Below are 23,632 nucleotides of genomic sequence, written 5' to 3' on the forward strand. Positions count from 1 at the left end.
GCGCCTCGTGCAGAGCTCCCTTTCCCGTCAGCGCCTCGTGCACAGCTCGCTTTCCCGTCAGCGCCTCGTGCACAGCTCGCTTTCCCGTCAGCGCCTCGTGCAGAGCTCGCTTTCCCGTCAGCGCCTCGTGCAGAGCTCGCTTTCCCATCAGCGCCTCGTGCAGAGCTCGTTTTCCCGTCAGCGCCTCGTGCACAGCTCGCTTTCTCGTCAGCGCCTCGTGCACAGCTCGCTTTCCCGTCAGCGCCTCGTGCACAGCTCGCTTTCCCATCAGCGCCTCGTGCACAGCTCGCTTTCCCGTCAGCGCCTCGTGCACAGCTCCCTTTCCCGTCAGCGCCTCGTGCACAGCTCGCTTTCCCGTCAGCGCCTCGTGCACAGCTCGCTTTCCTGTCAGCGCCTCGTGCAGAGCTTGCTTTCCTGTCAGCGCCTCGTGCAGAGCTCGCTTTCCCGTCAGCGCCTCGTGCAGAGCTCCCTTTCCCGTCAGCGCCTCGTGCACAGCTCGCTTTCCTCTCAGCGCCTCGTGCACAGCTCGCTTTCCTCTCAGCGCCTCGTGCAGAGCTTGCTTTCCTGTCAGCGCCTCGTGCAGAGCTCCCTTTCCCGTCAGCGCCTCGTGCAGAGCTCCCTTTCCCGTCAGCGCCTCGTGCACAGCTCGCTTTCCCGTCAGCCTCGGGCACGGGCAGAGCTCGCAGTCTGTCAGTTTGAGGTAAAAAAAATATGGCGCCAAAATCTCCAAGGCGAGAGCGACACGAGAGCGCTCACGCTGGGTGCCGCGTGTGCTGACGTCAGCACGTTTCAGCCGCGGAGTCGCGCACGTCGGAGGAGGAGCTTCGTTCGCGCTGTGAGGAGAAGTCGTTGTCGTGACGTCTGCGTTCGGTGACCGCTGCCGAGTTCCAGTGTGCGGAGAAGCGCGGCCGGAAACGGCGGCAGCACCCGCGGTGTGAGGAGGAGGGAGAAGGCGAGCAGCGGAGCCGGTAAGTGGAGACACGGGCGGAGGGAGAGCAGCGACTGCGTGACTGCAGGAGGAGACAAGATGGCGGCGGCCGCCAGAGTGAGGGGAGGGAAGGGAGACCTCACTGCTCTGTACCGAGACGGGGGCCGAGGGGTTAATATTTCCCATCACGCCGCGCTCTGGGTGTTAATATGAGGATTTTGCTGCGTTTTATTTACACATCCTCTATATATATATATATATATATATATATGTGTGTGTGTATGTATATATATATATATTTCTGTGCTCGGTCAGCGCCACATCCGCTGCCGTTTCCCTCCTGACTGCGTCACGTCCTGTGATTTCCGCTGAACGCCGCCGTTTCTGGGGCGCGTCCTCGTAGCTCGTCTGTATGTTGGCCGTTACCGTTTGTATCTCTATTTTGCTGTATTTGCTGCTTATTCGGCTCAGCCTGACACTTCTAAAAACGTTTTCTTAATAATAGCTGGGGAAAAAAAGTATTTAAAGGGTTTAAAATTAAAGGGGCGACCCGCTGTGGTATGTTCTACATTAGCGCAAAGCGATCGGCAGGACCCGGGTCATCGTCCACGGCGGAGAACCTGCTGTTACCTGACGACGTCCGTGGCGCTTTATTAGCCGGCCTGGCATAACATAATCATTGTGCATATATAGTACGGCCATCGCCATTAGTCATACAGCATCCCAGTCTGCAAATCCTCTAAAAACCAGCAGCAGCCGTGTGAGGACGAGGAAGAAGGAGAGAGGAGTGGCGGGAGAGCAGTGACTGCAGGAGACGAGATGGCGGCGGCCACCGCAGCCACACCGAGGCCCTCACTGCTCACAACTTCTTCTCATACCCCATGTACGGGGCGAGGCTGTGCCCGCTGGCCAGGGGTGTGTATAACGTATACATACCCGTTCCTGGGTCGGAAGCCGGCGAATCCCCACAGTACAGTTCGTGTCCTGGGAGGATTCAGAAGTCTGCAGACTTTATTGGTTTTGACCGGACAACCACTTTAAAATAGAGAAATAAGACACCTACCAAACCGCACCATTTCACATTACTCTGGCAGCCAATCACAGGCCACGCTCTCTCCGCGTCTGAGTGGCAACTAATTGGCTGCAGTGGTCCTCTGCTAGAAGGGAGAATGTGGAGATGTCCAGTAGCGTGATGGTTGGGTAGGTATTTTTTTTATACAAAAAAATTGTAGTGGATAACCTTAAAGGCTACCTGTGACTTGGGGGGGCAATGTGGGTTTAATCTGCAGGTTACTAGCCTTCTCAATATGTCCTGTGTCCGAACTTGAAGCCCTTCTGCTAGGAAGAAATAAACTTTACCCCCCCTGCAGTGTTTGGTTATGGGGGAGGTGCTGTGTATAGGGTTGGGGTTTCCTCCCAGGCTCGAAGTGCAGGAATTGGGCACGTTCTGGACGCTATTAAGGCTACTTTCACACTAGCGTCGTGCACTGCACGTCGCAATGCGTCGTTTTGGAGAAAAAACGCATCTTGCAAAATTGCGTGCAGGATGCGTTTTTTCGCCATTGACTAACATTAGCGACGCATTGACACACGTCGCAACTGTCGTGCGACGGTTGCGTCGTGTTGTGGTGGACCGTCGGCAGCAAAAAACGTTAAATGTAACGTTTTTGCTGCGTTGTGTCCGCCATTTCCGACCGCGCATGCGCGGCCGGAACTCCGCCCCCACCTCCCCGCAACTCACAATGGGGCAGCGGATGCGCTGGAAAAATGCATCTGCTGCCCCCGTTGTGCGGCACTTGCACAGTATGCGTCGGTAGGTCGGGCCGACGCAGCGCGACGGCCCCGTACCGACGCTAATGTGAAAGTAGCCTAACCTGCAAAAATAAGTTTGAATTGCTCCCCATGTAAAATGAAAAAATAAAAAAAAATACAATTATCTTCTTTTCATTGTGTCAAAAACACATCCTTTTGCAGTTCCAGGAAAGTGAATCGATTTTTTTTGTTTGTTTGTTTGTTTTCACAATTTTGCTGTACTAAGAATTTTTTTTTTACAGCTTTCCATTACCTCACGTGATAAAAAGGACTGTATAATTCAAAAGTGCAACTCGTCCCGCAAAAAACAGGTCCTCATACGACTGCGGAAGAATGTAAAAAGTTAAGGGCTGTTGGAAGAGGGGCTTAAAGGGAACCTGTCACCCCGTTTTTTCAGTAGGAGATAAAAATACCGTTAAATAGGGCCTGAGGGTATTTTTTGTCCCCTGATTCCCTACCTATGCTGCCGAAATACCTTACAAAAGTGTCCTTTTTCGCCTTTCAATCAGGCTAGTCAGGTCAGATGGGCATGGTCACAGCGCTGTTTCTCCCCCACATCTTGCTTATGTTCCCGTTGGTGGCGTAGTGCTTCTCGCATGCGCAAGTGCCGAATGCACTGCGCAGCTGTAGAAAAAGCGCGCTCGCCGCTATTCAGCGGTTTCTCGGTGGGCGCGGCCATCTTCCTGAGGCCGCGCGTGCGCAGATGGAGTCTCCTGCTTCCCGGGGCTTCAGGAAAATGGCCGCGGGATGCCGCGCGTGTGCAGATGGACATCGCGGCGGCCATTTTCCTGAAGCCGAGATTCTGGGAAAGGGTTAGAAGGGATGTCATAACAATATGACCAATTCTCTTAAGTAAACATATTTTTGAGTAATCTTTCTATGCTATGTCACTATGTCTTGTACTTTTCACACTGAGGCCTCGGTCTCTTTCGTCCCGCTACATTTAGCCCAACTTGGGTCTCTCCCTAAGGTGGCTAGCATGTGTGTATCGCTTGCTCACCGAGCCCCACTCCATACAGCCAACCAATTCCAGCCCTGTGCTGATGAGGGCCTAAAGCCCGAAACACGTGTCCACAGGTAGGAATTGGTTGGCTGTGTAAATTTAGAAACTAATCCGCAGCATTGCACGCTTGGCGGTTCCAAGCGCTGTGGATTAGACTGGGGTGGAAAGAGATGATTTGCATAGCTCCGCCTACTGCAAAGGATTCTGGGTAAACCTGCTATTCTTTGTATTATGCTGCTTGCAAGTACTTTCCGTTTCAGGAAAGCATCCACTATATAATAAACTAAGTCTTTCTGCTCTGTAGACATCATGGTGGGCAGGGTAAGGATGACACTGATTTATAGATGTTGCAGGATCCGTCAGTCACAATAGACGTGTTCCTCCGTGTCCACGGCCCAGGACACTAAGCATTAATAAACCTCTCCAGACTATTGTTTCCTAAGCACCATATGGCTGCCTCCATAACATACAGAAATTAATAAAGGAATTTTCAATTTATCAATAAAAATTGGTGATATATTCCTTTTTAGAAATGTCTGTTTAGTGGAAAATTTCTCTTTACAGGAATTACTGTAATCAAGGAGCACTGAGTGCATTGACCAAGTGAGCAAAAAGAGTTTCAAAATAAGCATGTTCTTCAAAAAGTCAGGAAATATATTTGCAAGAAATGTTTTACACATATCATTCTAGATATTGTGACATTCCCTTAATCTGGCGTTTATGGTAACTGCCATGGATATTATGCTAATCCAGAGTATGCAGCTAACATTTTGGCCCAGATTTGTTATCGTCTTTGCGCCTTTTTCTGGATTTGGCTCTAATGGCATGTATACATACTGCATTTTTGCAGCATTTTTTTTGATTGGGGAGGGAGCTGTGTTCTACATTACTTGTGAAAGCCATGAGATTTCAGAAATCTCTTGCAACCCCGTGTTTGTTTTTTTTTCTTGACTGAATTTTATCACTGCAGCATTTTTGAAAATCTGCAAAATGTCACCTCTTTGTGTTTGTGCAACTTTATTTTACCCATTGAAGGTGACGAGAAAGTTAAAAAAAACACAGCATAACATTCATTCTGAGTTTTTACAGCATTTTTGGTGAATAAATAACATGTTTTGTAGACAAGTCACACATATAATCTGCACCAAAAAAAATCTCAGCGAATAGGTGCATTTTATATGCAGTGTTGTTAATGCTATAGTATGATATATATAGAATGGGCCATGTATATGGATACACCTAAATAAAATGAGAATAGGTGATGATGTCAACTTCCGGTTTGTGGCACATTAATATATGGGTGGTGTCCATGGCGGCCATTTTTACATCCAACTTAATTTTTCCCAATGTGAAGAGGGTCATGTGACACATCAATCTTATTGAGAATTTCAGAAGAAAAACAATGCTGTGCTGTCATAAGCCATCAGTATGAAGACCTAAGCAGAGCACCACATAGAGCCCTCTCCACACGCCACACCGGAGCACGAGAATCTCATTAACTGAAAACACAGATTACACAAGAACCACCAGACAGATTTCATGTATAATTTTAATCAGTGTAATGGTGCCAACCTGACACTGTCTGTAGGATACTCGTTTTTAGTTAATTTTGTTCATGAGAAAGGCCATTGCATTTTTGGCAGCATTTTTTCCCCCTTTCTATTGATGCAAAAACGGTTACAGAATCTAAATGCTGCAGATTTAAAAAAAAAAAAAAAAAACATAGCAGGTTTTCCCTTCTCCCATGACAGCACCACCTGAGAGAGTATGCGCCCACCAGGACAGGAAGTGTACTGAATTAAAAGGCTGTACCTCTCCTCCGCATCAGTTTCCTCGTGGGATCCTACAGATGAAGCGGCACACGTAGCCGGGAGGATGTCTGGGAACATAGGATGCCATCTGCGGGTGAGGTGACGCTGACCAGGAGGTTGGTGCAGGCTTAGACCTCTTGGGCAAATGTCTCCTAGATTCCATGGTGCTGTTCATGAGAGGATTGCATATAAATTGGTGAACCATCTAAAGGTACCGTCACACTAAGCGACGCTGCAGCGATACCGACAACGATGTCGATCGCTGCAGCGTCGCTGTTTGGTCGCTGGAGAGCTGTCACACAGACCGCTCTCCAGCGACCAACGATCCCGAGGTCCCCGGTAACCAGGGTAAACATCGGGTTACTAAGCGCAGGGCCGCGCTTAGTAACCCGATGTTTACCCTGGTTACCAGCGTAAACGTTAAAAAAACAAACACTACATACTTACCTTCAGCTGTCTGTCCCCGGCGCTCTGCTTTCCTCTGCACTGTCAGCGCCGGTCAGCCGGAAAGCAGAGCGGTGACGTCACTGCTGTGCTTTCTGGCTGGCCGGCGCTGACACAGGATGCAGGAGGAGTGCAGAGAAGCAGAGCGCCGGGGACAGACAGCTGAAGGTAAGTATGTAGTGTTTGTTTTTTTAACGTTTACGCTGGTAACAAGGGTAAACATCGGGTTACTAAGCGCGGCCCTGCGCTTAGTAACCCGATGTTTACCCTGGTTACCAGTGAAGACATCGCTGGATCGGCGTCACACACGCCGATCCAGCGATGTCAGCGGGAGATCCAGCGACGAAATAAAGTTCTGGACTTTCCTCAGCGACCAACGATCTCCCAGCAGGGGCCTGATCGTTGGTCACTGTCACACATAACGATTTCCTTAACGATATCGTTGCTGCGTCACAAAAAGCAATGATATCGTTATGTGTGACGGTACCTTAACAATGACAGACTGATAAAGAGAGGAGATGGCCCTGCTGCTGCCAGCTTCCATTCTGTAGGATTCAGTCTGGAAAAAGTGTGTGCATGACATATCCGAAGTCTCATAGCTTTGTAAAAAGTATCTTTTAATTTTAAAAAAGTGCAATGGGTGAACATGGCCTAATCGTGACTTTATTTGTGTGTGTGTGTGTGTGTGTATATATATGTATATATATATGTATGTATGTATGTATGTATGTATGTATATATATATATATGTATGTATATATATATATGTATGTATATATATGTGTATATATATGTATGTATATATATGTGTATATATATGTATGTATATGTATGTATATATATGTGTATATATATATATATATGTGTGTATATATATATATGTGTGTATATATATATATGTGTGTATATATATATATATATATATATATATATATATATATATATATATAATTTTTTTTTTTTTACAGGTATGGGGGATTAGTCAACCAGTTCAAGCCCAGGCCATGATCCCCCTCCCCTCTTTTCCAGATTAGGCAGAAGTATATAATGTTTTAAGAGCGCTAACAAACATTCTTGTTTTAGATATAAATAAATGTTACATTTTTTTTTCATGATTTGTGCGGTATAATATCTACTCGAATTCTTTTTCTTCCTTCCTCTTTGCCAATATCTGGGTAAGTGTTTGGGGAAACGCATATTTTCGTCGTCTGCGCGGGATCTTAGCTGTTACCAGCATTGCTCTTTTCTGGACAGAGAGCTCAGATGTTGCTCCTGGGATCTGTTGTAGCCATTCTTCCAACTTAGGGGTCACTGCTCCAAGTGCTCCTATCGCCACTGGAATCACTGTTGCCTTCACCTTCCACATCTTCTCCACTTCTCCTTTGAGGCCCTGGTATTTCTCCAGCTTCTCATATTCTTTCTTTCTGATGTTGCTGGGCACTGCCACATCTATTATTGCTGTCTTCTGGTCCCTGTCTACGATCACTATGTCTGGTTGGTTAGCCAACACCTGCCTATCTGTCTGGAACTTGAAGTCCCACCGGATTTTAGCCCTTTCATTCTTCCACTTTTTTCTGGGGTCTCCCACTTGGACTTGGGGGGGACTTATCCCATATGCTGTGCAGATGTTCCTGTATACAATCCCTGCTACGTGGTTGTGGCGTTCGGTATACGCTGTTCTTGCATTTTGCATCCCGCCCCTGTGTTGGACGGTTTCTGAGGGTTCTTTGCATAGTCTGCACCTTAGGTCTTGCCTTGTTTGGTAGATTCCTGCTTCTATGGATCTGGTACTTAAGGCCCCTTCACATTAAGCGACGCTGCAGCGATACCGACAACGATCCGGATCGCTGCAGCGTCGCTGTTTGGTCGCTGGAGAGCTGTCACACAGACCGCTCTCCAGCGACCAACGATGCCGGTAACCAGGGTAAACATCGGGTAACTAAGCGCAGGGCCGCGCTTAGTAACCCGATGTTTACCCTGGTTACCATCCTAAAAGTAAAAAAAAAAAAAACACTAGATACTTACCTACCGCTGTCTGTCCTCCAGCGCTGCGCTCTGCTTCTCTGCTCTCCTCCTGTACTGGCTGGGAGCCGGAAAGCAGAGCGGTGACGTCACCGCTCTGCTTTCCGGCTCACAGCCAGTATAGGAGGAGTGCAGAGCACAGCGCTGGAGGACAGACAGCGTTAGGTAAGTATCTAGTGTTTGTTTTTTTTTACTTTTAGCATGGTAACCAGGGTAAACATCGGGTTACTAAGCGCGGCCCTGCGCTTAGTTACCCGATGTTTACCCTGGTTACCAGTGAAGACATCGCTGGATCGGTGTCACACACGCCGATCCAGCGATGTCTCCAGGGAGTCCAGCGACGAAATAAAGTTCTGGACTTTGTTCAGCGACCAACGATCTCCCAGCAGGGGCCTGATCGTTGGTCGCTGTCACACATAACGATTTCATTAACGATATCGTTGCTACGTCACAAATAGCAACGATATCGTTAACAATATCGTTATGTGTGAAGGTACCTTTAGTGCTTCCTCTTGTGCCGCAATGATTGGTGCCTCTGTGCTGTCTCGGTGTCCCGTTTTCTCCAGCCATTGGTAAGATTTCTCGATGTCTTCCACCTCCATTATCGGTCGATGGTACGTCCCATGCAGCAGCTTGTCTTGCCATGGTGCCTCATGGTCCAGTTCTTCCTTCCAAATCTGTTGTTGTTGCTGCCTTAGACTTTCTCTCAGCATCTCATGGTGACATTTTCCTGATGTATTCCTGGATACTCCTTGTTTCATCCGTGATGGTGCCTTGGATGCTCATCAAGCCTCGACCACCCTCCTTCCTGTTGGTGTACAATCTTTGTAAGTAAGGCTAGGTTCACATTGTGTTAATGGGTTCACGCTAACGAACTGCGTTGCACTGCGAAAATGTCGCAATTAACGCCGTTCAACGGGTCCGTTAGCGCACCCATTGACAGCAATGTGATTTGTGCCTGTAGCACATTGCTTGCGCATGCCATTTTCGGCACGCGCTAGTGATGTGCCGTTCTTTTGTGTCCGAGGTCCGTCCCTCGCTACCGCAGATCGGGGATCTGCGCTAGCGGGGACGGCGAACGCGGACCCAAAATAAACATTGCGTTAGCGCTATGCGCTTAACGGATTGCCCTAACGCAATGTGAACCTAGCCTTAGACTTGGGGTGGAGACCTCCATGCATTGTGAGGAGCTTTCATGTCTTCACATCTGCAGCTTCCATCTCTTCCTTTGGCCAGCACACTATGCCATCAGGATATCTGATTGTGAAGGAACAGATTAAAGGGAACCTGTCACCCCGTTTTTTGTGATTGAGCTATAAATACTGTTAAATAGGGCCTGCGCTGTGTGTTCCTATAGTGTATGTAGTGTACCCCGATTCCCCATGTATGCTGAGAAATAACTTACCAAAGTCGCCGTTTTCGCCTGTCAATCAGGCTGGTCAGGTCGGGAGGGCGTGGTGACATCGCTGGTTCTTCCTCAGCTTTACGTTGGTGGCGTAGTGGCGTAGTGGTGAAGACACAGCGCGCGATCTGCGCTGTCATCCCTTTCGTCGGTGGGGGCGGCCATCTTCCTGGGGCCGCGCGTGCGCAGATCGAGTGCTCTGCTGCACGGGGCTTCAGGAAAATGGCCGCGGGATGCCGCGCGTGCGCATTAGAGATCGCGGCGGCCATTTTCCCAAAGCCGAGATGCAAACTCGGCTTTGGGAAAATGGCCGCCGCGATCTCTAATGCGCACGCGCGGCATCCCGCGGCCATTTTCCTGAAGCCCCGTGCAGCAGAGCACTCGATCTGCGCACGCGCGGCCCCAGGAAGATGGCCGCCCCCACCGACGAAAGGGATGACAGCGCAGATCGCGCGCTGTGTCTTCACCACTATGCCACCACGCCACCAACGTAAAGCTGAGGAAGAACCAGCGATGTCACCACGCCCTCCCGACCTGACCAGCCTGATTGACAGGCGAAAACGGCGACTTTGGTAAGCTTATTTCTCAGCATACATGGGGAATCGGGGTACACTACATACACTATAGGAACACACAGCGCAGGCCCTATTTAACAGTATTTATAGCTCAATCTCAAAAAACGGGGTGACAGGTTCCCTTTAAGAAAGACTCTCCATTTTGTGCTTTGACTCCATTTTCTTGTTGGTTAAAGATAAATTCTGTTATTTAATTAGGTAAAGGGTTACTGCTGCCATGAAGTAACTTTTATTTTGTTTTTCACAAGCCTGTTATTCAACTAGGCTATGGTTCATAATTGGTATAAAGACCTTGAGTGTTCTAACTCGAGCCAGATAACAGACTCGGGGGGGGTGTATCGCTATACAAGACTTTGAGACACATGTTAATATGTTCTTTTATGCCAAAAAGACACGACCATATATGTAGTTTCCGTTTTTTCCTGTATTCTCATGGGTTAAGTTTTTCCTGCATTCTTATAGGTTAAGAACTGTGAGCATGTTCTTATGCTGATTGGTTGAAGTATAATTTCTATGACTATGAAAAGTCATACACAATAAATGGGGGCTCAGAGATGTGCTCGATTCCCCCATACAGAGGCACGCGTCTCCGTCTGGTCATTTTCAGTTGCTGGCAACGCCCTGTAGATTAATTTGGAAATCACTGAGTCAACCGTGAAGGATCAATTTAGATCCTCCCTCAACATAACTGGCAGGGCATATGTATTGATGGCGCGGGTTTTATTCTTCCCATTGAGCTGGCTCTTCAGGACCTGTCTTACCCTTTGATGGTATTTGGATGTTGCTGCTTTCCTTGCCTCCTCATCATGGTTACCGTATCCCTGTGGGATGCCGAGGTACTTGTAGGTTGTCTGTACATCCATGTGCCCTGCTGGTAATTTCACTCCGTCAGTCTTGACTACTTGCCTCTTTATTACCAACTGGCTGCACTTTCCAGTCCGAAGGACATCTCGATGTTCTTCACTGTAGATCCTTGTCAGGTGGATCAGTGAGTTGATGTCTCATTTGTTTTTCGCTTACAGCTTGATGTCATCCATATAGAGGAGGTGGCTGATGGTGTTTCCACTCTTGACCTTGTATTCATAGCCGGACTGTAATTATCCGACTGAGGGGGTTCACACCTATGCACAACAACAATGGGGACAGAGCATCACCTTGGTATATGCCGCATTTGATGGTCACTTGTGCTAGTTGTCTTGAGTTGACTTCCAGTGTTCTTCTCCATTGCCCCATTAACTTTCTGAGGAAGCTTCTTAATTTCCTGCTGACATTGTAGAGAGCCAAGCATTCGCAGATCCATGTGTGTGGCATTGAGTCATAGGCTTTCCTGTAGTCAATCCAGGCTGTGCTGAGATTGGTCTGTCTGGATCTTGAGTGACTGCTCTATCTACTAGGAGCAGGTGCTTGGAGCCTCTGGTGTCGGACCCAATGCCTTTCTGAGCTGGATTCATGTACTAGTTCATATGGTTCTGTAGCTTGGTGGCTATGATGCCTGACAGGAGTTTCCATGTTGTTGGAAGGCAGGTTATTGGGTTGGAGTTGGATGGTACTGTTCCTTTTGTGAGGATCTTTCATGATCAGCACTGTTCTTCCTTGTGTTAGGCCGGGTTCACATTGCATTAAACAGCAGCCCGTTCAACACATACGTGAATGGGCTGCTGAAGCAAGTGCCGACATTCTCCATCGCGCTAGCGCACATAGAGCATCTGCTAGCTCTATCTGCGCTAGCAGTGACGGACCCGGAAACGCTGCAGCCCGCGTCTCAGGGTCCGTCACTCAGTGACGGCACATCCCTAGCGCACGCCCATTGTGGGCGCGCGCTAGGGATGCATCCGACATAGGAATTAATGGCGGCCTTAACGGACTACGTTACACCGCGTTTATGCCGTGGTGTAACGTCCGTCTAACGGACTGCCAGAACGCAGTGTGAACCCAGCCTTAGCCAAGCTGGGTGGTGGCCTGCTTCTAGCAGTTGGTTCATCTGCTTTGCCATGCAGTCATGTACCGCTGTTAATTTCTTTAGCCAGTAGGTGTGGATCATTTCTGGGCCAGGTGCTGTCCAGCTCTTCATGTTCTTGACCTGCTGTTGGATGTCTGCTTCTGTAATGGTGACTGGTTCTTTCTTTAGGTGGTTGCTGTGTTTCATTCTCAGATCTTGCAGTCGCATTGCACTGGTGTCGTGTAATTTATATATTTTTTTTTTCCTTCTCCCGTATGTTCCTCCAGTATTGTTCAGTCTCTGCTATTGGTGGAGTTGCTGCCTTTGTGCTGTTATTCTGTAGTTGGGAGTACACCTTGGATGGTTCTTTGGAGAACAGGGCATTTATCCTCTTGGCCTCAGCTTCTCTAGTATATCTCCCTAGTCTTGCAGCGAGTGCTGTGAACTTCTGTTTTGCAGTCTCTAGTGCTTCGGTTGGGATCAGACCTTTGTACTTGTCTAACTTGGTCTTATTCTTGATCTTTACACCCTTCTGTATTTGCTGACTTCCCTTCATGTCACCTTGATCTTTGTCTCTCCAGTCTTCTTTTCCAAGGGGGGCACGTACTTCTGTTGTTCTTGCTGGTTGTATAGCCAAGCATTTCCATGATTGCTGAGGCAGTAGCGTATATCAGTTTATTGGTTTGAATTATGGTGGTATTAGGTATTGATGCAAGTGCTCTATTGGCATCTTCTAGCATACTGTCTTGTAGTTTTTTTTTTTTTTTTTCTTGCTGAGCCTTGGCTGTAGATCTCTGGTATTTATGGTATTTAGTTTATCCAAGATCTTGTGTTTCAGATCAGCTGCAGTGCTCTCCAGTTGCAGGGTTGGATCAGGATCTTCAGGGGTTGCACATGTTGTTCTTCCAGGTCTTCGTGTGGGGTGGATCTGAAGTACAGTTGATCCATCTCAAGTTGTGATAATAGCTTTCTCTTCATGATATTGAAACGTTGGGTGACTAGTTGTTTCTCAGTCACTGGAAATGCATGTCTTTCTTCCATCCAGAGTTTCCTCACATGCTTCATATATCCCCTCTCATTTGGTCTGCTGTTATAGTAGCATTTCACCAGATCTAGGTTCTCTTGCCTTGTCCATGTATGGTTTGTTCCAGTAGCCCATTTATCATCAGATAGTCCTGGTCCCTCAGCACCTGACGCAGACCTTGTTAATCCGGGGGATATCCAAGCCGGCATGACTCTTCTTTTGTGACACTGTCATGTTTATTGATGTAGACACTATAATGTTAGTAGTCTTCCCTAAGGACGACTACTGGAATAATATTTTCAACAGGGCAGAGCCAGATTGGTGGTTGTGCAGCTTAACCGCTACGCTAGAACAGCCACCTAGGGTAGGTATTAGTGTATTATGGTGTTAGGAGCCATATAGGGAATGTCTGTCTGTCTGTCACGGAAATCCCGCATCGCTGATTGGTCGCGTTCGCTCTTCCTACTCTCACAGTGCTCCCTCCAGTCAGCGCTCACACAGGGTTAATGGCTGCGTTACACCGCTTTATGCCGCAGTGTAACGCAGTCCTTTAACGCTGCTATTAACCCTGTGTGACCAACTTTTTACTACTGATGCTGCCTATTCTGCATCAATAGTAAAAAGATCTAATGTTAAAAATAAGGAAAAAAAAATCATTATATGCTCGCCGTCCGGTGCCTTTCCTGCTTATCGCGATGCTCCGGCCCATGCATTGCGGTCTCGCGAGACCGCTAAGTGATCTGGGTAATTTCACAATGCATTACTGGGAACGGAAGTCGGCGGCTGCATCGCGCTCATAGGGACAGCTACGCTGGACGCCGGAGGGTGAGTATATAACTATTTATCTTTTTTGAACAGGGATATGGTGCCCACAGTGCCATATAGTACTTGGGCTGTGTTATATACTGCGAGGCTGCTATATACTATGTGGCAGTGTTATATACTGTGTGGCCTGTTATATACTGCGCGGGCAATTTTATATACTACGTGGGCTGTTATATACTACGTGGATGCTATATATTACGTGGGCAGTGTGATATACTACGTGGGCAGTGTGATATACACATACCTACCTACCTACCTAGACATTTGTGTCTACATGTTTTTTGGTGGTGTGAACCGGTTTCTACAGACTTGTTCACTGTGCAAGTAGCCCTACATACATACATACATACATACATACATACATACATACATACATACATGCATACATATTCTAGAATACCCGATGCGTTAGAATCGGGGCACCATCTAGTATATAGCCAAGTAAATCAAACTTCTGTGAAATCAAACTGTCCACTTAGGAAGCAGCACTGTTTGACAATCAATTTCACATGCTGTTGTGCAAATGGAATAGACAACAGAGAGAAATTATTGGCAATTATCAAGACACTCGATAAAGGAGTGGTTCTGCAGGTGGGGACCACAGACCACATCTCAGTACCAATGCTTTCTGGCTGAAGTTTTGTTCACTTTTGAATGTTGGTTGTGGTAGCATGAGCCTTACTCTACAACCCACACAAGTGGCTCAGGTAGTGCAGTTCATCCAGGATGGCACATCAATGCGAGCAGTGGCAAGAAGATTTTCTGTGTCTTGTCAGCGTAGTTTCCAGAGGCTGGAGGCGCTACCAGGAGACAGGCCAGTACACCAGGAGACATGAAAAGGGCCGTAGGAAGGCAACAACCCAGCAGCAGTACTGCTACCTCAGCCTTTGTACAAGGAGGAACAGGAGGAGCACTGCCAGAGCTCTGCAAAATGACTTCCAGCAGGCCACAAATGTGCATGTCTGCAAAAATGGTTAAACTCCATGAGGATGGTCTGAGTGCCCGATGTCCACAGATGGAGGTTGTGCTCACAGCCCAACACCGTGCAGGAAGCTTGGTATTTGCCACAGAACACCAGGATTGGCAAATTCGCCACTGGCGCTATGTGCTCTTCACAGATGAAAGCAGGTTCACACTGAGCACATGTGACAGAGTCTGGAGACGCCGTGGAGAGCGATCTGCTGCCTGCAACATCCTTCAGCATGACGGGTTTGGCAGTGGTTCAGTAATGGTGTGGGGTGGCATTTCTTTGGAGGGCCGCACAGCCCTCCTTGTGATCGCCAGAGGTAGCCTGACTGCCATTAGGTACCGAGATGAGATCGTCAGACCCCTTGTGAGACCCCTTGTGAGACCATATGCTGGTGCAGTTGGCCCTGGGTTCCTCCTAATGCAGGACAGTGCCAGACCTCATGTGGCTGGAGTATGCCAGCAGTTCCTGCAAGATGAAGGCATTGAAGCTATGGACTGGCCTGCCCGTTCCTCAGACCTGAATCCAATTGAGCACATCTGGGACATCATGGCTCGCTCCATCCATCAACGTCACGTTGCACCACAGACTGTCCAGGAGTTGGCGGATGCTTTAGTCCAGGTCTGGGAGGAGATCCCTCAGGAGACCATCCGCCACCTCATCAGCAGCATGCCCAGGCGTTGTAGGGAGGTCATACAGGCACGTGGAGGCTACACACACTACTGAGCATCATTTCCTTGTCTTGAGGCATTTCCACTGAAGTTAGATCAGCCTGTAACTTAATTTACCACTTTGATTTTGAGCACCATTCCAACTCCAGACCTTCGTGGGATATTAGTTGTTATTTACGTTGATAATGTTTATGTTTTACTGTTCTCAACATATTCCACTATAATGAATGAAGACTTACAACTGGAATATTTCATTCAGTGATATCTAGGATGTGGGATTTGTGTTCCCTTTATTTTTTTGAGCTGTGTGTGTATGTTACTGTCCTTTTATAGTCTGTTGTGTAAGCAGACGGCACACTGACCGAAAATACATTCATCTGAATGTAGCCTCCATCAGCATTCAGAAAGCTTTATTTTGGTCTGAGTTTCCACTGATGGACCTTGCGGTTTTAATGAAGTATATTTACCATGTCTTAGAGCTCCAATAGAGATGCTGAGTACATGACATCAGTGTGAATGCAGCCGAACATGTAGCAGCAGCAGTGGTGTAACGGCCATTGGAAGTTCTCATCTGCTCCACACCTACCGAGCAAGCTCTTGTGCAGCTCTGTTCATGGGAGACTGTGTGTGTGTAGGCCGCCATGCTAAAGATATGCCAAATTGACTTTAATTGTGAGCCCATACTGTTCGAATGTACACTTTTTGGCCCTTTTCTTTTACGAAGGTATTCTCTTGTATGAGTGGGATAATTGGCTCTGTGGGTGCCGTAAATTCCAAAACCGTATTTCAAATGCACTCAGACCCATGCTGCACAACCGTTCACATCCCCATAAGTTACCAGCACTCGAGGACGCTAGTTATCACCAAGAGTTCATTCAGAAATCGTGACTGTGGAAGCTTATGCAGCATTTTTTAGCCTGAGTGCGTTTGTGACACCTGGATTTTTGCGACTTAGTATTTGTTTGCTTTTTAATGATCTGAAATAAAATATTGGATTTTACTGCACTCTTAGAACTGAACCATTTTCCTACTCAAACATAAGTTTTCCCTGGAAATGGCATTGTAAAGACGTGTAAAAACACAGTATTGGAGAGCTGGCAGACTAACATACAATCTATCACAATAGTGTGTACACCCCTTTTTCACTTTTTTATAAATATTTTATATATTTTCATGGGACAACACTGAGGATACTACACATGTATATTTGGCGTGCCCTCTAAATAACTCAACACACATTCATTAATGTCTAAACTGCTGACAACAAAAGTGAGTACTCCCCTAAGTGAAAATGGCGAAATTGTGCCCAATTAGCCATTTTTCCTCTCCGGTGTCATGTGTCTCATCAGTATTAAAAGGTCCATGTGAATGGGGAGCAAGTATGTCAAATTTGTTATCTTCTCACACTTACTGGTCACGGCAAGTTCAGCATGGCCCCTCATGGCAAAAAACTGAGGATCTGAAAAAAGAATTGTTGCTCTACAAAAAGATGGCTGAGGCTATAAGAAGATTGCCAACACCCTCAACCTGAGCTGCGGCACGGTGGCCAAGACCATACATCGGTGTAACAAGACAGGATCCACTCAGAACAGGCCTTGCCATGGATGACCACAGAAGAAGAGTGCACATGCTCAGCATCCTATCCAGAGGTCATATTTTCACAATAAATGTATGAGTGCTGACAGTATTGTTGCAGAAATTGCAGGGGCTGGGGGTTCCTCCTGTCAGTGCTCATACCATACATCGCACACTGCATCAAATTGGTCTTCATGGCTGCCATCCCACAAGGATGCCCCAAACACTTTGCTGAAGACAAGCAGACTAAGAACATGGATTACTGGAACCATGGCCTGTGCTCTGAGACCATGATAAACTTACTTAGTTCAGATGGCGTCAAGCGTGTGTGGTGGCCACCAGGTGAGAAGTACTAAGACAAGTGTGTCCTGCCTACAGTCAAGCATGGTGGTGGGAGGGTCATGGTTTGGGGCTGCGTGAGTGCTGCCGGCTGTGGGGACTTAGTTCATTGAGGGAACCATGAGCAGTTCATGATCCCATCCCTACGGAAACTTGGCTGCAGGGTAGTATTCCAACATAACTACTCCCCCACACCTCCAGGATGGCCACTGCCTTGCTAAAGAAACTAAGGTTAAGGCCGGGATCACACATACGCGAGATACGCTCCGCTCCAGAGTGCCGGCGCCAAAGCTTGGATTCCACCTGCGAGACTCGGACGTATCTCGCGTATGTGTGATCCTGGCCTAAAAGTGCAGGACTGGTCAAGCATGTCTCCAGACCTAAACCCTATTGAGCATCTGAGGGGCATCCTCAAATGGAAGGGGGAAAGGTGCATGGTCTCCAACATCCATCAGCTCCGTGATGTAGTCATGGAGGAGTGAAGAGGATTCTAGTGGCGACCTGTGAAGCTCTAGTGACCTCCATGTCCCAAGAGTGCGAAGGCAGTGCTGGAAAATGGTGGCCACACAAAATATTCACACTTTAGGCACAATTTGGTCATTTTCACTTCAGGGTTTACTCACTTTTGTTGCCACTGGTTAAGACGTTAATGGCTGTGGTGTTAGAAAATGAAAGCAAGCTGCTGTAGCTTCATTTTTTTTTGTTTTTCATTGTTTGTTATATAATGCCCAAGAAGTACTTGCTAGTTTTTCACTAAGGCAAAAGAATTAAGTAAGGCGGTAAATGTAGACATGCTTGCTGAGATGATAGAAAACTGCCGACCTTATCCTTAGTTGACTGGTGGTTCGGCACTTCAGACCTGATGGTCAGCAGGTATGGGGGAGTGTAACTTGATTTCAGTTATTTTCCTCTGATGTCCTTTTTTTATTCCTAAGTGATGTGCATCAAATTATCTAATAAAATGGATGTGGGGACCCCCAAGTATTCCTCGGGCGGATGACATTGAGGAAGCGAGGGATTGGACAGATGGATTTCAACGTGCTCAAGCCTCTTATTCTCTGGGATGATAAACTGCCTGTTCAGTATAGCAGTACCTGCCCTTGCAGAACATACTCGCACTTGAACAATGGTTGAAGGTTGAACTTGATGAACCTAGGTCTTTTGTCAACCTATGTGACAAGCTGAGTGCGTCTAGGGGTAGAGGAGGTCTGTCGAGTGAGGATGCATTATGGTCAGACAGTAATTCACTTTTGTCGTGTATATACCCGGGACTGCTCCTGTCATTTGTCAAAGATGTCACTAAGGGTACCGTCACACAGTGAAATTTTGATCGCTACAACGGTACGATCCGTGACGCTCCAGCGTCGTAACAATATCGCTCCAGAGTCGTAGACTGCTGTCACACTTTGCAATGTACGACGCTGGAGCGATAATTTCATGACGTATGTGCGATGTAGAAGCCGTTGGTTACTATGCGCACATCGTATACGATATATGTTACACCATGCGATCATGCCGTCACAGCGGGACACTAGACGACGAAAGAAAGTTTCAAACGATCTGCTACGACGTACGATTCTCAGCGGGGTTCCTGATCGCAGGAGCGTGTCAGACACAGCGATATCGCTCGAACGTCACGGATATATCGCTCGAACGTCACGAATCGTGCCGTCGTAGCGATCAAAATTTCACTGTGTGACGGAAAGGCTACTTTCACACTTGCGTTTTTAGCAATGTGTCGCAATCTGTAGTTTTGGACAAACAATGGATCCTGCAAATGTGCCCGCAGGATGCGTTTTTTTTGCCCATAGACTTGTATTGCCGACGGATGGCCACACGTCGTGTCCGTCGGGCACTGGATCCGTTGTGTTTTGGCGGACCGTCGTCACAAAACATTCAATGTAACATTTTTTTTTTGTACGTCGCGTCCTCCATTTCCATCTGCGCATGTGCGGTCAGAGCTCCGCCCCCTCCTCCCCGGGACATAGACTGGGCAGCGGATGTGTTGAACAACTGCATCCGCTGCCCACGTTGTGCACAATTTTCACAACGTGCGTCGGTATGTCGGGCCGACGCAAGTGTGAAAGAGGCCTTACACCTATGTGTTACAACCATTTAGTAAGGTTTGTTCCAGCCACAGGCTTTGTGTATTACTCTAGGGACGGCACTCATCCCAGGAAACAATTCTATAGATTCCTTGTCAATAATTTTTTTTTTTTTTAAAGATTTTTGTGGGTTCAGGTGACAGGACCCCCAAAAATGTTGCAATCTTCTATTATAATAGAGAATTTTGCAGCTGCCCCTTTTTTACCTTCTAGTCTTGCAATTACTGGACATTGGATGAGTAATATTTTCACAGGTTAATGTCGATATGTGACATCCTGCTTTTGTGAAAAGTACATCAAATAAAAATAAAATAAACCCTACATTGCTTCACGTCAGGCCACAGTCATTGTCTGTCATACAAACATGACCTTGTAGGATCTATGTTAAAGTACGGTGACTTCCTTTTGACCTGACCCGTGCTAGATTTTAGATTTTTAAGATTATTCCTCAGAAAACATAACATTCAGAAGGAAGATAATAAAATGTTAATACAAAATCTTGTATACCTTCATTATAGAATATACTTCTGTTTGTAAATTGAGACCTTGTAATGCAGGCTAGGCCTGGAAATTGGTGCATAAATTAAAAAGATGATTAAATAAGCTGCTGAATTTATGGAATTTCACTCTATACGATAAATGTTTTGCTATGGTAAAATGACATGTGGGACGTTCTACATGGTTAATGCACTGAATACGATTACTTCTGACTGCTAATAGCCGCTGTATACTTTTTGACGACCCTTTATGCTGTGAATTTGCTGGCTGAATTTATAAGGCTGAAAATGAAGTTATCGTCAACTCCCATGATGTGAACATTTGCCAGCTCACGGCCCTACCATAAAGTAATGACACGGCACTGTTATACCGCTTCATTGGTACTTTGTCTGACGCACTAAGCAGTACGTAAATAAAGCCATTAGGAACAGTCTTTCTTCTATGAAACTCCAGGCAAAAAAAGGTTAAAGTTCAGCTTTATCACCTAATTTCTATTAACCTGAGTAGCAATGTGTCAGGGATGTCGCAGTCCTCTTCTCGACAGCGTATCTGCGCTCGGCAGCACAGTCAGATGGCAATAGTCATCTGGCTGTGGTCAGTAGTATTTCTAAGTCTTGGCCAGCACCAGTTTTAATACCGGCAGAGCATATCACATTGAGTGGAAATCTGCAAAATGGCAGCGTAAAAGGCGTGACCTACCTGGCGACATGTGAAACTCCATAATGACTTCCTAAGGTGCATTGTTGTGACCTGCAACACACGTGTTTGACTTATTGGTGTCGGTCACAAGTCGCTCGGGACTCGCTTGCTATGGAGTTTAATGCAAGTTCATGTGTTATTTTCTAGACGACGAAATGGCTATTCTGAAATAATAACATGACCCGCAGCAAAGTAAGTTGTTTTCGGATATGGGACTTGTCTCCGAATTGCTGTCTGAAGACACATTGCCAAGTAGTCGCAGCCAAAAACCCTGAGTTTCCTTAATTAGTCTTGAATTTAACAATTGTAAATACTGTTCCCTTTGGTTTCCCCCAAAATCTTATTTGCTATGGTTTAGTGCCTACAGCATTTGAGCAGTTTCTGTTCCTGGTCTTCTATTGTTAAGATTAGAACAATATTTGGCCATATTGTGCATAAAGAAAAAAGTGTGGTCCTGAAATATGTATGGAGGAAAAAAGACAATAGAGCAACGTGTGGGCCAGCTATTTGTGTGGGCCAGCTATCCTCCCTTGCATCGGAGTATCTACTGCCCGTATCGGTCCTTTAACTATTGCCTCTTCCTGCCGATGAGTTGCCTGCCGTATAACAGGAGGGGTGGTTGCAGCTGGCTATTAAGCTGGTACTGAAGTATGGAGAGTAGCGAGAATAAAAGGATTTAGTACATGTTAATAAGTCATCGGAAAACGCCAACTTTCTATATATCCACCATTGTAGATTTTTCTTTCGGTATATATTGTGATCTCGTAAAAAAAAGGTTTCAAATCCTTTTCTGGTTTTAACCTTCATTCATCAAGGTAAAAAAAAAATGCTAATACTTCCTCAAATTAAGACATTAATTACTACCAGACAGCTTGGTGAATTGGCTGATAATTCTGTATTTCCATCTCTGGTTGTACCCAGTATATGTAGATTGAAATGATGACAAATCTAATACCTGTGTTTTAAATTTCAGCTTTGTGTTGTTCTTGGAAAATTGTGCTCCAGTTGCGAATACCTTGAACTTTGGAGTTTCTAATCCAGTCCCCTTGAGCCTTCCTCATTTGCAGCTTGCCCAAATTAAGACTCAGTTGGCTCTTCACCATTTGACTTCCGTCACCTCCAACAATACTTCCTCAATTTTTGCTTTGTTAAACCAGGCTTTGTTGAAATTAAGTACTGTTCACACCATGTTTAACCGTGGAGGGTTTCCCGGGCAGAGGCCAATGGGCCATACTCCTATGAATCAACCCAGTATGAACCTTCCTGGAATGAATATGACGGGTATGAATATGTCTGGAATGACTATGTCGGGAATGAGCATGCCTGGAATGACCATGTCTGGTTTGGGTATGTCTCCCATGAACCAACCAAGTATGAATCTCACTGGTATGAACCATCCTGGCATGAACCACCAACGTATGGGTCATCCTGGAATAACACCTCCAAACATGGGCCTATCTGGAATGAATCAACCAAGTATGAATATGAATCTAAATCGAATGAATCAACCAAGTATGAATCAACCAAGTATGAATCAACCAAGTATGAATCAACCAAGTATGAATCAACCAAGTATGAATCAACCAAGTATGAATCAACCAAGTATGAATCAACCAAGTATGAATCAACCAAGTATGAATCAACCAAGTATGAATCAACCAAGTATGAGTCAACCAAATATGAATCTAAATCGAATGAACCATCCAGACATGAACCAAGGAGGAGGAATGGGTTTCCGTTCAGAAATGAATAATCAAGGATTTGGCATGAGGCCTATGGACAATACTGGAGTCTTTGGTGGTGGAAATACAGACTCAATGGGAATGCCGATAAGACCAGTAATGCAGCATACTACTCCTAATATGCTCATAGGTCCACAAGTGTTACAACAACGGTTTTCGAGCCCAAGTGTCCCCATGCATCAAGGACAACCAAGAATGCCAACCCAGACCCAAGAAATTCCTTCTATTGTGAATCGTGTGGTGACGCATTCCTCAGATCCTATGATGATGAAGCCTAAAGCCCCTTTACAAGAACCTGCACATGTCATGAAGAAAACCCTATGGGACACCAATGTATATGGAAATGAAGGTCAAGACATGGGAATGAAATTGGTCCCAAGTGGCCCTTCACTTGATAATGTTTCCAATGTCCAGAATCGCTACACGAATGAAAGTGCCTCAAGTATTCTAGAAAGCTTTGGCCTGTCAAATGAAGACTTGGAAGAGCTCAGCCGCTATCCTGACGATCAGTTGACCCCGGGAAACATGCCAGCTATCTTGAGAGACATCAGACTACGTAAAATTAGTCGTCCTGCACCTGCACCACTGCCTGAGCAGACCCCTGAAAGAAGACCTGCTATTGAAGCTGCCCCAAGTAACGTTATTGATTATGGACACTCAAGCAAGTACAAGTATAACGAACCCGCCGTGTCGGTACGTTCTTATGACTCTCCAAGAACAGTACAAAAGCCTCTACCAGCCAAGAAAGCGACTGTAGCACCGAGCATCGCGAAGCCCCAGATAACTCCTGAAAAAAAAATGGATAACAAAATTCCCACTTTATCTGGAAGCCGTAAACCGGTGCGGCAATCTTCTTCAAAGCTTGACCGATCCAACAATAAGACTTTAGTTGGTAAAGATCCCACACCAGTGACGGCCGTAGTGACGGTCTCTACTACAGAAAGTCCTGTGATTGCTATTAAAGCTGACGCGACCACCATCCCGGATGTCGTGCCTCCTGTCCAGGCCGACTTGACGCCAGCTGTCCAAATCGTGGCCGGTGTCAGCCAAGTCACCTACCAACCACCCGCTGAAAAGCCTGCTGCCGGCAAAGAGGGCTATGCGCCAGGCTTGTCTCAAGAAGAAGCACAGAAAATGAAGAAGTTGCCGACTCCTTCCATGATGAATGATTACTATGCCGCTTCTCCTCGGATATTTCCTCATATCTGTTCTCTGTGTAACGTAGAATGTAGGCACCTGAAGGTGAGTGTT

General features: G+C 46.5%; 1 protein-coding gene across 1 annotated transcript in view; it reads left to right on the top strand.

Moving 5' to 3' along the window:
* Window positions 1–772: 772 nt before the first annotated feature.
* Window positions 773–23,632, top strand: part of ZNF638 (zinc finger protein 638) — a 61,511-nt gene continuing 38,651 nt past the window's right edge. The window contains exons 1-2 of the mRNA XM_069745120.1: window positions 773–968; window positions 21,613–23,623. Of these exons, the coding sequence (XP_069601221.1) occupies window positions 21,827–23,623 (1,797 nt within the window). The 5' untranslated portion in view covers window positions 773–968; window positions 21,613–21,826. The remainder of the gene's footprint in view (window positions 969–21,612; window positions 23,624–23,632) is intronic.

This window comes from Ranitomeya imitator, chromosome 1, assembly GCF_032444005.1.
Source record: "Ranitomeya imitator isolate aRanImi1 chromosome 1, aRanImi1.pri, whole genome shotgun sequence".
NCBI classification, from domain to species: Eukaryota; Metazoa; Chordata; class Amphibia; order Anura; family Dendrobatidae; genus Ranitomeya; species Ranitomeya imitator.